Below are 15,011 nucleotides of genomic sequence, written 5' to 3'. Positions count from 1 at the left end.
GGCAGGCAGGCTTTCAAAAGTGGTCCCCAACCCGAGAATACGCCCTGGACCCCCGAGAGGGGGATGCTGGGGAAGCCCATGCCTGCTCAGCTCATCTGCAACTAGCACCTCTCCTCCAGGAAGTCCTCCAGGACTCCCCCAGTGCTGGGCACTGGAACTGCTCGCGCCACAGTAATCTAGTTTCCAGCCCCTGTGGATGTCAGCTTGCCCCCTCTACCAGTCTGGGCCCAGGAAGGGGTTGCCTTCCCCCACAATCAGGTCCCCTAGGCTGCAGGATGGCTCAGCTCCTGGGAAGGGCACCCACCTCGGTCCTGACTCTTCAGGCCCAACCGGAAAGAAGCCAGGCCTGCCTTCTTCCTGGGGGGGCTCTCTTTCTCCAGACCTGCAGGGAGGAAGAGACCTGTGGAAGTCACGCCTGAGGCCCAGCTCCCCTGAGAGCACAGGAGCAGAGCCATGCACTGTGGGGTCCCACGTGGCAGAGGAACTCATCTGTGGCAGAGACCACCCCCTCTTGGCCCATCAGGATCAGTTATCTTGCAAGGGCCCCCGGGCAGCGACGGGTCAGGCAGAGCTTGGATCCTCTCTGTAGGGGGATCTCCAAGCCTCCTGAGGTCCCGGCACTGGGCCTTAGATGCACTTGGGGAGAGCGTGAGGCCACATGGGTGACCTCTGGAACAGCAGCCCCTGTGTGTGGCATGGGGAGGCGCGACCCTGGAGCAGAGGGGCGCCTGTGTCACCCCAGCCCCTCTGAGCAAGGGAGGCAAGGTGCCCCTGCCAGGGCAAAGGGCAGTGGGTGAGGGTGTGGGAGTCACCTTCAGGCCTGCCCTTCAGCAGGCGGGAGATGTGGGCCATGGAGGCCCTCACCCTCTGGCGCAGACCCAGCTCCACGGGTTCCTCCAGCAGCATGTGCCTCCCTGGGCGGTGGAAGAGGCCACCCGAGGGGGGTGACCACTTGCGCTTCCTACTGCCCACAGTCTCCCTGAGCAGGGTCTCCATGTCCTCTGGCTCCTCTGTGATCTGCAAGCTGGCCGGTGGGCCCAGTGCCCCTGGCCAGGGCCACCCAGCCTCCGGGAACTCCGCCAGCTCCTCCCCGGCCTCAGACTCAGGGGACGGTGGGGGCTCTGGCTGCGCGGGCTTGGGGACTTTCCTGAAGATCATGAACTCGAAGGGCAGATACTTGATGTCGTAGAGGTCAGACAGGTTGAGGTAGGCAGGCTCCACCTCTGAGATGTCCAGGGACACTGTGTCGGCCGCTTCCGAGTCCCCAGACAGGTCTCGGATCTGTACCAGGGACACCTGGGAGCCCCCACCGAAGTCCTCCCATGCGCTCAGCTCCGGGGAGGCCCTTGGGGCTGCCCCACTGCCCTCAGGAGGGGGTGCCGTGCTGGTCTGGGGGGCCGGGCTCTGGGCCCCAGCATCGTCGTGCTCCTCAGAGGACTGAGAGGTGGCCCAGGCCATCCTGGCCCACAGGGGGCCCTGCCCCAGCATGCCCCCCGCGTCCCCACCAAAGGCAAAGGTGCCATAGCCTGCCACTCCTGCATAGCCCCCACGGCGCGCCCCCACGGAGAACTTCCGTGTGGTGGCCTGCTCCTGAGGCCGCTGCGGACTGGGCTCCACCTCTGATGCGTCCTCCAGCTCCACGGCCGGGCCCTCCGTGTCCTGTAAGGGGCCAGGCTCCGTGCCCACTGGGGAGGCCAGCCCTGGGATGCTAGGATGCCTCGGCCTCCCAGGGAGAGCAGTGTGCTCAGGTCCCTTCTTAGAGCCTGGCTGGGGGCTTTCTTGGGCTGGGGAGATGGGGGCCGTTGGCTCCCCGGAGAGCAAGGAGCCCAAGTGTGCCAAGTCACCCCTGCACTGCTTTGAAGGGAAGGAGCCGGAAGGTTGTGGTGTAGCAGTTTTAAGGGGGCCACAGCCTTCCAAGGGATGAAAGGAAGGGGCGGGCTGCCCCCCACAGCTGTCCTGACAGGACCCCTCTTGCCGAGTGGACCCCAGGTCGCCACCGACGGACTTCAACAGTCGCGGCCCCTGCTGGGATCCCTCCAGATGCTCCATCTCCCTGACGCAGGTGATGCCTCCTGGCCAGCCCTCCCCTGAGCCCGCCTGGAGACCCGAGAGGGCCGGGCCAGGGCACTGCCCTCCGCCACAGGCCCCCGTGGAGGAGCTTGCTGCGTGTGGCTGCTCGAGCTCCAGGGAGCGGCTGCGCCCGGGGGCCCCGCGAGCACTGGAGCCCGGCAGCCTCAGGGCGGTCTCGAAGGAGGGCGCCTTGGCCATCAGGGCGGCCTGCTCTTCCCGGGCGGCCGCCTCCTCCAGCGCGCGGTGCTCCAGCAGCGGCTCGCGCAGGCCGGGCAGGGCGCCGGCGAAGTAGCCGCCCTGGAGCAGGTGCCGCCGTCGGACCGGGTGCCGCCGGCCGCCAGCGGCGGGGCCTCCGCGCTCCGGGCCCTCGCCCGCCTGCTGGTAGAAGAGGCTGCGGACCACGCTGTGCCGGGGCACGCAGCCCGGGGCGCCCATGGGCGGCGTGCGCGGAGGCGCGGCCGCGGCGGGCGCGCAAGCCTCCGCCTCCTCCGGCAGGCTGGCGGACGGGCGCAGGAAGCCGCGCGGGTGCAGCAGCGGCGAGTGCGTCACCGGAGAGGGCGGCAGCGACCTGGCCCGGGCGAAGGGGGCCAGCTCGTTGTCAGACGAAGAGGAGGAGCTGCTGGACGAGGCGCTGGCGTCGCCGCGCAGGTGCCGGGCCACCCCGAGGGACGGGCTGTCGGGCGGGCCCTGGAGCAGCTCCGGAATGGAGCGCATCACCAGGATGGACTTGTAGCTCATCAGGGAGCGCTGGGGAAGAGTGCGGGGGACAAGGGGACGTCAGCTGCGTGCCCGCGCCTTCCCGCTCCTGGTGCGCCCAGGGTGGCTCCCAGGGGCGAGGGGGGGCGCGCCAAGCTCCATCCTCAGGCTGTACTGCTGTCATTCCGTCCCTGCCCTTGCTGGGACGTCGCATGTGCCTCGGCCTCCACCCGCCCCGACGCAGAGGCCCAGAGAGCGCTCACGCCAGAGAAGGGTGAACGAGGCTTCCCGTTTCCCAGGCCCGCCGGGATGCACGGCCATCCCTCGGGCCAGGATTCTCTGCTGGGCCTCCAGGCCCCTCCTTGCCTCTAACCCCGCCTCGTGGTTTCCGCCGCCTTCGCCCCAACTCCAGCTCTCCCCTCCCCGCCTTCCGCGCCTACTTGCACCCCGCCCCCGCCCCACCGCTCGCGGACGCCGGCTGCTGACCTGCCAGCGGCTGCGGGCCAGCAGGAACTTGAGCTGCTTGGTGTTGATGAAGTGGGCCTCCTCCGCGGGCACGGACCTCTGAGGGGGCCCAGGTGAGAGAGGCAGTGAGGGGAGACCCTGGTGCACCCACTGGCCCACATAGGCCTCCATTTGTCTCCCTGGGCAGGCCTGCTGGGGCTCAGCCTACTCACCTGGAACCAGGGGTGGACGAGGCACTTGGCTGCACTGGGCCGGGCCCTAGGAGGACAGGAAGGCCAGGGGTCAGGCCAGAGGGTCAGCTGCAGGCTCAGGCCTCAGGGAACCCCGAGTGGGGGAAGGGCTGTGCACTCACTCAGGGGCCCTCCGCAGGGCAGCCTTGATGAAGTTCCGGGCATCATCACTGAGGTGGGCCGCTGCAGGGCTGCTCCAGGACACCCGCCCCTCCAGAATGTTCAGGAGGGTGGCTCGGTCACTCTCACCAGCGAATGGGGACGAGCAGGTCAGGCTAAAAGCACAGACACGCCTTGCCTTCAGGTGTGACGTGGTCTTCTGGGTCCATAGGGGGCAGGTGGCCAGGACCAGGGAGCCCTCAGCCCTGGCAGGGGATGGCACAGCGCCACCACCATCCAGCCCTGAGAATCCCCACAACGGTCTGAGATTCGCCCAGAGATACAGGTTCAGCCTGGGACACAGATCAAGGTCAGCCTGAATTCTGTACCCAGCCTTAGCTTGGGATCCAGGTGCCATCTACCCTGGCAGCATCCCTAGGGCAGCAGTAACTGTTCTGAGGGGACTTCTGCAAACTACCCAGACCCTTTAGGGACACAGTGCACTGCTTTGCGCAGTGACGAGGCAGCGCTCCTCTGGGACGCTGAGTACGAGGAGTGCTCAGCAGGAACCACGTATCAGTTGGCTGACCACTGGTCCCCATAATAGCTGCCCTTTGGGTCCTGGGTCTTTGTCTGGGGAGGGGCCGGTAGTGTTCACGGCCTCCCATGGGCCTGATGTGGGGACTGCGAGAGCGCTGGGGCTGGCTTCCACGGAGGAGGTGGCGGACAGAGGAGCGGGGGGGCTGCTCACCTGAGGTAGGAGATGACCCCCATGGCCCTGCAGGTACAAAACCACAGTCAAAAGATGTGCTCAGGGGTGAGAGGTGCAGGGGCAGGAGAAGAGGGCAGGGAGCATGTGTGGGGGACCTGCTGGCCTGAGAGCTCACCAGATGTCGGAGGCTTCGCTCACAGGGGTCTGCTCGATGATCTCTGGGGACACAAATTCTGGGGAGCCATATTTGCTGTACTGTGGCTCTCCTGGGGTGATTTTTTGGGCAAAGCCAAAGTCGCAGATTTTAATGTCTTCCCGAGCAGGGTGCACCATCAGGATGTTGGGGGGCTATTAGGGAGAGTCAGAGGGGTGAGGCCACAGCCAGGGAGGTGACTCCCAGGGCTGCAGGGAGCACTCAGGGCTGTGATGGGACCCCACAGTGTGGAACTGTGGGCTGTCCTGGGGGGATTTCAGCTCCATTTGGGGACATGCTCCAAGTTACCCCAGCTGCAGAAAAGAGCCAGAAAGAGCTCCCCATCCCCAGAGGCAACAGGTGCTAATGAAATCTAGAGGAGGTTGGCCTTGGTTCTCCCCCACCCCCGCAGCCAGCAGGCTCCAGGCTCCCTCCTGTCCTCCCAGGTCCCTGGGGACCCCAAGGGAGCCACATACCTTTATGTCCAGGTGAAGAACACTCTGGCTGTGCAGGTATTGCAGTCCCTCAACCAGCTGCTGGATGTAGACCTTGACCTGCAGCCAAGGCCAGGGCTCAGCTGGGAGCCATCCCCAATGTTCTCCTCCACTTCCTTGCCTGTCCCACTCCCACCTGCAAAGCCTCCTCTTCCTTTCAGCTCTGAGCTTGGGATGGTCCCGCGGGGCAGCTATGTGAACAGCCTCCCAGACCCCCTGGGCCCCCAAGGCCAGAGGATATTCCTCCAGCCCAGCCAGGGACTAGCCTGGCCACAGCAAGAAGCACTGTGTCTCAAGCCCAGGAAAGGACAGCCCCAGGCGAGGTAGGGTCCGGGCGGGGCCATCAGGGATGGGGAGGATATGGGAGGGCTTGGGGAGAGCGCCTGAGGAGCTGCCACACTCCAGGAGCCCTGGGGATCCTCAGAAGCTCTCTGAGCTGGGGAGTGCTGGTGGCCTGTGCCAGCATGGGGAGCAGGAGGCAGCCGGTCACCTCAGCCTCTGTCACTACATTCTTCTTGAACAGACGGTCCAGTAGCTCCTCTGATGAGCATCTGGGGCTCGGATCAAGGAAAGCTCTGGCGTCTGGAACCCACCCAGCCCCACACACCTTTGGCAAGTCTTTTCTTGGGGTGGGGGTGGGGGCCATGCTGGGGAGGCAGGGGCTCCAGTTGAGGAGGGGAGGAGGGACAGGGATCCTGAGAAAAGGGGCTGACATCCGTGGGCAGCAGCAGCAGAGTAGGAGGGGAGCGCATAGCGCATGTGTCCCTCCCTGGAGCCTGGATGGGCAGCCCAAGGACCCTGTCAGCATTAGGGCTGAGGGCAACCACTAAAGTGGGACTTCCCTGCTGGAGAGGCCACATGGAGCATGACAGGAGCCCACCGAAGGCATGTGCTGGACCCTGTGGACACAGCCCTGCCCACATTCCAGGCCCACGGAACCATATCTGCCAGGAAGGTGCCGGGTGCGGAGGCACCAGAACAACAGCCCCAGGGAGCCCTCAAACCCCTGGCTGCCCAGGGTGCGCCCCTCTCTGCGGTCTCTCCGGCTGAGGGCAGGATACAGCTCCAGCACAAGGATCAGGGTCTTCCGGGTCTCAAACTGGTCCAGCAGCCCGGTGACCAGAGGGTGGCTCAGTGTGGCCAGGGTGTCCCGTTCGCGGTACGCCTGGGCCCGCGTCCTGCTCCGCAGGGGGATGAACTTGGCTGCGCAGAACATCTGGTTTCCCTTGTGTTGCACCCTCTTTACGAAGCCGAACACGCCCCTGGGAGGAGGGGAGCCATGCTGGGCACCGGCGCCAGGCTCCCGGGGTTCAGGGCTGGAGGAGTCCCCCAGGGAAGGTGGCATCTGGGGGTGGTGCTTCTGGGAAGGCTGGGCTCCCGGGGCGGGGACTCCGGGTTGGGACTCCGGGAGGCGGGACTGGCGGCGGGGACCGGGGGGAAGGGCTGAGGGACGGAGACTCGGGGTACGGACCCGGAGAGGCGGGGCTGAGAGTCGGGGACTTGAGGGGTAGGGACTGCGGGAGGCGGGACTGGGGGGTCTAAGACTTGGGGTTAGGGACTCCGGGAGGCGAGGCTGGGGGCACAGACTCAGGGTAGAGATTCCGGGAGGCCAGGCTTGGGGCGGGGACTCGGGGTAGGGACTCCGAGAGGCGGGGATGGGGCGGGGCTTCCAGGGGGAGGCCAGGGCGCCTGGGGCTGGCTTTCTGGACCAAACCTTCCAATTTCCTCCTTGACCTCGTAGAAAGAGTGCAGTTTCCTTCGAGAGCTTTGCTTCTCCGACTCCAGCTCGCCGTCTCCTGCAGTCAAGGAGCGGGAAGCCTTTGGTTTTGGTAAAAATGGCCATCTCCCCTTGTGCTGGAGCCTGTGAGAGGCCACCCACCCACCCTGTGCCCGCCAGCCGCAGACACTCGGGTTCTGGGAGGGACGCCCGACTCACCCGCACGGACCACCAGCTCTGCTTTACACAGCACCTGGCCGCCAGCGTTACGGGCCAGGCATGTGTAGACACCGGCATCGTGTTGGGTCACGTCCCTCAGCACCAGGGAGTAGGTGGTCCCGTCCTGCTGCTGGCTCAGCCGGGCGCCGTCCACCAGCTGGGCATCGTCCTGGAGGCATGGAAGGGGGGGGCGGCCATCAGCCCACCCTGGGGCCCCTGCAAGCCAGCCTGTCCCACCCTCATGAGTGTCTTGCTGTCCGATGGGAATGCCACACAGTCCCCAAGCCCAGCCCCCCCCCCCACAGCACCTGTCCCTACCCGGTACCAGGTCACCATGGGCTGCGGGTTGCCCTCAATGACCGCCTGGAACTGGGCTGTGCTGCCCCTCTGTGCCTGCACATCTTCGATGGTGACCTGCATGGACGGGGGCCCTGAAGTGCAGGAGGAGGCCTGTGAGGGGGGACCCCAAGCTGTGCCTCCGGCCCTGCCCACAATGGCCCCTTCTGCACGGAGTCATCAAGCTGGCGCTTGCAGTCACAGACCCCTCGTGAACCAGCATTGATCCTGGGCCTGTCCTGACACCCCAGGTGGGCAGCCAGGCCTTGAGATAGTCCCCCTGGGAACAGAGCCCACCTGTCCTGCAAATGAGGACAACCCCCTCCTGACTTTGCCCAGGCCCCGATGGCCAGGAAGTGCTTCCTTCCATCTAACCTCTGTCTGTCCTGCTTAGACCTTCGCTGTCCACCCCTGCTGGGAGAGCAGCACTCAACATCCACTTCCCGACTGTCAGCACCCCAGGGGGAGAGACCTCACCCCTCCCACGGATGTGCCTCCCAGCGAGTGCAGAGAAAGGGGCAGTGAGGCCCCTGGCCATGGCAAGGCTGGGACTGGCCAGGTGGCTTCAAGGTTCCTCTGCACACGTGTCCCCCCAGTCCAGGGCATGGGGAGCGCACGTGTAACCTACGTGTGGCAGCCGCACCGCTGGCCTGGTACACGTATGTCCTGTGGGTGGTCTCCATGAACACTTGGTTGTGGATGTCCCATAGCGGCACCGCACCTGCCCCCGGCCATGCTGTGCCCTCCATCCTGTGGTCATGAAGCCGGATGACAGTCTACCCTTCTCCTACCCTTCTGGAGTGCAGGCAGCCAAGCCTCACCGTAAGATGGGGGCATCGTCCTGCCTCCCCCTCCCTGGACTACAGCAGACATTTTGGGAGGGGATGTGCACAGAGAGAACCCAGCCCTGGGTGATGAGAGGGTTCCACCAAGACCCCTCACTTTGAGGGTGGCCTCTCCTCCCTGCTCTGCCCCTGGGATGTCCCACACACACAATCTGCCCTCACCCAGCATGCCAGGGAGGTTACCGGATGGGCACGACACGTCCCTGGTCCTCGGTGTGGGCTCCCGAGTCCCGCTCCTGGCCCTGCTTGGGGAGAGGCTGTGGCACCTTCTGGGACTCAACTGGTAGGAGACAAGGGGTGTAGTGAGTGATTGGGATGCAGCTGGGACTGTCCCCCACAATGGGCCCCATGTCGTCCTCCAGGCCCAGAGGGTGGGAGCACAAAGCAGAGCCGGGACTTCAGGGATGCAGGGCCCTCTGGGTAAGAATCACCAGGGAACACCCACTTCTGAAGCCTGGGGCTCCCTGCAGAGCCCAGACCCCAAGGCACCCTCCTGCCCTAGCTCCTGGCCTGGGCCACCAGCCCTAAGGCTCCCCTCACCAGTCATTCTGCAGTGCCCTGGACACCCAGGTGTAGCAGCTTCTGGGGAGAGGGGACTCAAGGCAATATCCCTGGGGGACTCATCAGTCTGGGGTGGCGGGGTGTCTGCCCCCCTCCTCCGTCCTGTCCTCCTCCTCCCCCTCCTCCTCTCTCATTTCTTCCCTCCTCCTCCTCTGTCTCTTCCCCTCCTCCTGCCTCCTCCTCCTGACCTACGCAGAAGCACAGGGTGCCCAGCTGTCTGCCCAGGGCTGACCAGGACAGATACACTCAGGAAGAACCTCCCAGCACCCATTTCCTGCCTAGTCTCACCAGTGGGGAGAGGCTAAGTGCATGGAGCCATTGGGATGTCAAGGTCCGCAGGGCTCTGCCCACTTGCCCACACAGGACGGATACCTGGGGCGGCCGAGGCTGGGGCCAGCACAGGCGGGACTCTGAGAGCAGGTGGCACTTGGCGATCAGCCCGAGGCCACTGGGCCTCATCAGATGCAGCTGCAGTCTCTGTGCCTGGGGCTTGGGGGCCAGCCTCCTGGAGTTTGGGTGGCCCCCCATGGCCAGGGCTGGGGCCAGCATGGTCCCCTGTGGAGGGTCCTGGAGACTCCGGGCCCACTGTGACTTCCCGGTCTGCTGGTTCCAGGGCAACGGGGGGAGGGACGGCAGCATCTGTGGCAGAGGCAGGTCAGTGTGTCGGGGTGAGAGGTGGCCTGGAACCCGGGAAAAGGCTCCAGAAGCCTCGTCCCAGTCCTCAGAGACTCTCCTTCCCACCTCCCTGCACCACCCACCCACTCCAGGCAGTGGACTCAGGACCTGCAGGAGCATACAGGCTCCTCTGGGGACAGGTGGGCCTGGACACCTGCCCTCTGTCCTGGCTTGTCCTCAGTCTCAGCTTGTCCCTTCCCTTCCCCCTGGGATGGACTACCCCCTACCCCATGGCCCACTCCAGATCCCAGAGTACTGGGCCACCCAAGCTGGGGAGGACCCAGCCCCATGCTCTAGGGTAGCCTGGGGATAGCCTGATGCTGTAAGGGACCAGGGACTCCTTCCTGCCCTCCCAGGCCAGCCCCCGATCCCTGCCTTGCACTTGCAGCATGGCCCCACTCAGGCCACCGCACCCCAAGGGCTCCTACCCCAGCTCCTCATACAGCCCCCGAAGGAATGCTCAGACCGTCCCACGTGTGGGCTCCCTGCCCCCAGATCTTGGAACGTTTTCCTCTTCTACCCCGAGGCCAGTTCGCAGAGCCACACCACAGCCTCACAGGTGCCCAGGATGCCCACGACTCCATTCCCAGCAGGTCCCCTGCCTGGAGCTCTCCCCTGCCCCAGACCTACTCTCTTGCTGGTCTTCTTCTCACCCTTGGACCCTCGAGGACAGAGAGATACCTGGGCAGGCTGCTGTCTGTCTGCCCTCCAGGGCACTGGGGCACCCATCCTGCCCTTACCCTGTCCAAGGACGTGAGCAGACCCCTGACACAGCACACCCTCCCTGCCGATCTCACCAACGGCCCCCATTGCGCAGGGGGGCAGGAAGTCCTGCTCAGCCCCCAGCAGGCTGGGCAAGACCACTATGGGCCGTCCTGATCCCAGTATATGCACCTGTGACCGGCCACACGTGAACAAGCCAGGCCAGCGAGCCATCACGCCTCCACCCAGGGACCCCAAGAATGGGCCAGAACCCACAGGCGGATGCTGGGTGCTGACCCAGGGCCCTCCCCAACAAGACGCCGGAGCCACCATACAGAGAAGCAAGAGAGCAGAGCAGGGGAACTGCAGGGAACCCGTTTATTATCACTGGGGGTCACACACAGACCCTGGTCCAACCTGCAGAGAGGCCGAGGAGTTCCTGCAGGGCTGAGCCCTGCACAGGCCTCCCAGAGCTCAAGAGAAATGTTCATAGTGAAGATGTGGCTGGGGAGCCCTCCGGTGAGCCGAAGATTGGGACCCCGGCCTGGAGCAGATGGGGAGCACCTGGCAGTCTGGCCTCATGAACAGGGCAGGACAGATGCAGATTCCCTGACCCAGAGCTGCAGTCTGTGAGTCCCTCCGGCCTTCTGGACTTTCCAAGATGCCAGGTCTGTGCACGCTGTCTTCGCTGGACCAGGCCCCCTGAGGCAGCAAGTGCCTGCAGTGAGCGGGGTGGGCAGGCTCCAGCCCTGAGTTCTTGCGGAGACTCGGGGAGAGGCCCAGAGCACCCATGTCCATGGAGTGCAGGTTTCCGCCGTGCGCCCCCAGGGCCCAGGGCCCAGGCACCTGCCGGTCACGGCCTCAGCCCTGGGAGGGGCTGGGGTCCTTGTCCCCATCCGGGCGGATGTGCAGGGTGACGGTCTCGCCAACCGTCCCAAAGCTGACCGTCTGGGTGCTAACCTCCGTTTTGAAGCTGCTCTGGCCGCTGTCTGCAGACCTCTGGACCTGGATGCAGAAGGACGGCTTCCAGGATGCAGTGCTCCCAGCCTGGGCCTCCTGCGTACAGAAGGAGACACCCGCGGGGCCGAGCACCCGAGGCCCCAAGGGAGACACCTCCCAGTGACGGAAAAAGCTGGGTGGGCTTTGAGGACCCAGGGGACGCCCCACGTTGAGCAGGACGGGCTGCCCCACGGTAGGCTCGCTGATCTCTCTCTGGAGCACAGAGACCTCACAAGGAGGGTCGCCAGAAGGGCTGGGCACAGGGCCACGGCAGCCGAAGGTCTCCCCCTCCCGGGGCACGTAGTCCTCCAGGTCAGCCAGCGTCAGCACTCGGCCATCGTGAATGAGGACCTTGGGGTCACGGTCCCAAAGGCTGTTGGTGCCCAGGGTCTCCTCCGTCAGGATGCCGCCTTCACCCTCCACCTCCTCCGTGGGGATTTCCTCTTCAGCCGCCTGGGAAAGGAACGGCTCAGGGGCCTCCTCTGGCCCCGTGTCCACGCAGAAGATGAGAGGCTCTCTTGTGCTGACCGTGGCCCTGCCCTGGGCCTGGGGCTCCTGAGCCAGTAGGTTGTTGTTGGAGTTGTTTGCATTGCGGTCTCCTATGGGGGTCCCGCCAGGCAGCGTGAAGAGAAGCCCTGCCGAGCTGTCAGGTGTCTCTCTGGCGGGGGATGCACCCCTGGAGCCCGTCTTCTTCACCCTGACTTCGATGGTCTCCTCGACCTCTACCCACTTGGGCTGCGGCCTCGTGCCCTGGGGCAGGGCCGGCCTGTGGGACTCAGGCTCCGTCACATACAGCGTGGGCACAGTGGGCCTCCAGCCTGGATCCACCTCAGGCCTGCGGGGCTGGCTGGCCCCCAGTGAGTACAGCAGCTCGGGGGCCAATGGGCCCAGCCTGGGCGGGCTGGCAGTGCGGCGGGAAGGCGAGCGGGAGGGGGACTTGTTGGGGGACCGGCGCCGGCCACGGGGACTCTTCACCACGGTGGTGATGGTCTCCTCTCTGCAGGGAGAGGGCCAAGAGGAGATGTACACAGAGACCTGCAGCCTCGCCCGCACCATCAGCACATGCAGGGGCCGTGTGAGTGACCATATCGGCGTAGCGAGCACGTCACACTGCGCAAGCCCATTCCTCCATGTATGCCTGAGCCCACCCTCGGGAGCCCCGATCCAGAGGACCAATGAAACCAAGCACAAAGCCTCATCTGGCCCACCTCAGGTTCCAGTGTGCAGATCTCAAAACAAGCGTTGAGGCTACGGAGGAGGACCATGCCCCATCACAGGGCACCTCCGACCCAGACCAGTTTGGTTCACAGTGTTTCCACATGTGTCTCCTCTGTTTATGGCCGTCTTCGTTTGGAGATGCCAGTGCTCCTTGCAGAGCTGATGGACAGGGAAGCAGGCACACAACCATGTGCCCTTCCTTGTCCATCCCATGAGTGCCTTGTGCTTCGTATCATGGGGAGCAGAAGCCTCAGTGGTCCTCAGCTGGAGATAGGCTGGCAAGTGATTCTAGGTGCAGGAGGGTTGTCTGAGCCCTGACCGATCTGCTGTGTGATGTCAGACAAGCACTTCCTCTTACCGGGCCCCCACCTAAGTGGGAGTGGGCAGGAAGCAGGAGAGGAGGCAGAATGCAAGACCAGTTGCATGTGGGTGAACACAGGCACTGGCCAGGGACTCTGCAGCAGCCTTGGGGGATGGGTTTGACCGGCTTTTGCAAGTGTGGACCACGAGGCTGAGAAGGCTTGACTCCTGCCCAGGGCCCAGATTCAGAAGCCCACCAGTCAGCCCCGGTACCCCTCTGCCACGCAGGACCCCTGACCTTGCCGGGTGCGGTGGGTAAAATGAGTATCAGGCGGTATCCGGGAACAGGGCTGTGCTGATGACACCCCGACCCTGGGGACTCACAACTCTCCGGGGCCCTCGGACCTGCATCTTCTGCCGGGCTCAGGCACACATGTGCTGACGGCTCAACGCTGCTGCTGCCTGCCTGCTGCGACTAAGGCAGGCGCTGCTCTTCCTCCCTCTCATTCAGCTTTTGTCCAACGCAGGGCTCCGTCCAGGAGAAGATTCTCCCAGGGATGAGCCCCGAGATGTGTGCTACCTCCTGAAGCGCACAGCAAGTGTGGGTCCTGCCTGCTCAGCCCTCAGCTAGTAAGAAGGAAATGCTACACCCCCATTTAATTGATGGAGAAACTGAGGCTTGGAGGTGTGGCCTCTTCCACAGTCACAGGACTACCTTCCTGCCTCATGCCAGGCTCGGGAGCTCTCGGTGTGTCCCTGGGTCGGAGCTTGCCCAAACATCAGGGGAACCTGGGCCAGGCCCATCTGTTGGCCTCATTCCTCTTCGGTTCACCAAGGCAGTGCAGTCAGTCACGAGGGTACCGGTGTCCTGCCTCCTAAATGCCTCCCTGCGTTGGACTCATGACTGCCCCCGTGAAGGCACGTAGACATCCTGCACTGAGGCTCCCAGGACAGCAGGTGGGACTGCCAGGTGACAGGGGTCTCTCTCCAAGCCTGATCCCTCCCCGTGACCCCTCAGTCCCCACTCTGTGGTGTGCCCTTGGGGGAGACGCCTGGCACAATTCCTCCAGCCACACCGGGTGTGTGTTGCCGCCTCCCTAAGCCTGAGATAGACGAGGCTCTGGATGCCTCTTGAGTTACCTAGTCCAGCTGCCCCAGGTTCTAGTCCTCTCTGAAGTCCTACTGATGGGGCAGCCTGGCCCCGTCTCTGTTTTTCCATTTTGTTATCTGTAAGATGTAAGTAATAGAAATTCTCCCTTCACGGGCGAAAGGGAGTGTTGGTCTATGCATAGCTCTGGCACAACTACATACCTGCAGGGATGCTTGCTGGTGCCCCATATGTTGTGGGCAGCAATGTGCCTTGGTGGAAGGGGGAAGTTGAGGAACGGTTAAGCCAGGATCTGACCGAATGTCTGGGGATGGGATTCTCCAAAACTTGGTTAAAGGCAGGCCCCTTTAGGAATTCATAGGCCCACGAGGAACCAACTGGAGCTTCCCGGTCAACTGGTCTTAGACCAGTCTTTTTGCCCTCTGGGTTTTCCAAGCTTTTACACCATCTCCACCTGCGCACACCTCCGACTGGAACACCCAGGTCAAAACCAGCTCTGTCTTTTGTGGGCTCGTTCAGCTCCAGACCTCTTTTATTTAAGTAGCAACAACCCGACTTGAGGGCACCTAACAAAAAAGATGGGGTGGTGGGCATGGCACCGGGGAAATGGTTTCTATCCTGGTTTTCTGTCATGACGATCCTGAGCAAGCCTCTTCCCTAAACCTGCATTTCCCCGTCTCCCTAATGCTAGGGCTGGGCTCGGAGATCTTTGAGGGCCCTAGAGCTACGCTGCCCACCAGGATTATACTATTTTAATTAAATACAAGTTAATGAGATGCAATCTAGAATTCAATTCTTCAGTTGCATTTGACACATTTTAAATACTCCGCAGCCACATGTGGCTGGTGGTTGTTCTTGTTGGACACATCATAAGTGGAATTTCCAACAGGACAGAAAGCTCTGTTAGACAAAAGTGCCCTAGATCCAGGGGTCTGAGGGGTAAAAACCCTCCCTCTAAGCCACCGTGGGAAGTAGTTCTTGGTCCCAGGTCCAAATTAACTGATGGGCTTCTGGGTGCAAGCCCTAGGTGAGCCACGCCACGAGGTGACGCACACAGTAAGTCTACCCTGTGGAAGCACTGGCGCCACAGAGGCCCTGGAAGAGAGGGCTGTGGACTGTGAAAGTAGCCAAGGCCCCACGGGAAGGTGCGTCCCCTCATCTGCAAAGTGCCAGCAGCCTGCATGGTGAGCAAAGGCCATGGGGACAGGCAGTTAGACAAGCAGGTGGCCAGGCCACACGGACAAGGTCCAGGTGGGTTAGTGGGCATGCAGGGGCACTGCAGTCCGAAGGAAGGTTAGGGACACGCCTGCACTTACATGATGACGGTTTTCTTGGGGACTTTAGTCTCCTGCTCAGTGACTACAAAGAAAAC

General features: G+C 63.6%; 2 protein-coding genes across 2 annotated transcripts in view; both read right to left on the bottom strand.

Annotated features, from left to right (window-relative positions):
- OBSCN (obscurin, cytoskeletal calmodulin and titin-interacting RhoGEF) overlaps positions 1–15,011 on the bottom strand; it is a 145,866-nt gene that overhangs the window by 22,612 nt on the left and 108,243 nt on the right. Inside the window, exons 81-96 of the mRNA XM_045999690.1 lie at positions 9,010–9,276; positions 8,260–8,356; positions 7,860–7,981; positions 7,214–7,326; positions 6,896–7,064; positions 6,674–6,755; positions 6,021–6,221; positions 5,450–5,510; positions 4,942–5,019; positions 4,448–4,620; positions 4,312–4,338; positions 3,584–3,736; positions 3,444–3,489; positions 3,253–3,330; positions 813–2,817; positions 305–382 (exon numbers count right to left, since the gene is read on the bottom strand). Of these exons, the coding sequence (XP_045855646.1) occupies positions 305–382; positions 813–2,817; positions 3,253–3,330; positions 3,444–3,489; positions 3,584–3,736; positions 4,312–4,338; positions 4,448–4,620; positions 4,942–5,019; positions 5,450–5,510; positions 6,021–6,221; positions 6,674–6,755; positions 6,896–7,064; positions 7,214–7,326; positions 7,860–7,981; positions 8,260–8,356; positions 9,010–9,276 (3,750 nt within the window). The remainder of the gene's footprint in view (positions 1–304; positions 383–812; positions 2,818–3,252; positions 3,331–3,443; positions 3,490–3,583; positions 3,737–4,311; positions 4,339–4,447; positions 4,621–4,941; positions 5,020–5,449; positions 5,511–6,020; positions 6,222–6,673; positions 6,756–6,895; positions 7,065–7,213; positions 7,327–7,859; positions 7,982–8,259; positions 8,357–9,009; positions 9,277–15,011) is intronic.
- Positions 10,235–14,949, bottom strand: LOC123938324. Its single transcript, XM_045999642.1, has one exon. It carries the CDS (start codon positions 12,067–12,069, stop codon positions 10,876–10,878), a length of 1,194 nt encoding a protein of 397 aa, XP_045855598.1. The 5' UTR covers positions 12,070–14,949; the 3' UTR covers positions 10,235–10,875.

Source organism: Meles meles, chromosome 3 (genome assembly GCF_922984935.1).
Source record: "Meles meles chromosome 3, mMelMel3.1 paternal haplotype, whole genome shotgun sequence".
NCBI classification, from domain to species: Eukaryota; Metazoa; Chordata; class Mammalia; order Carnivora; family Mustelidae; genus Meles; species Meles meles.
Note: the sequence above shows the minus strand (reverse complement) of the source record. Positions and strands in the feature narration are given on the sequence as shown.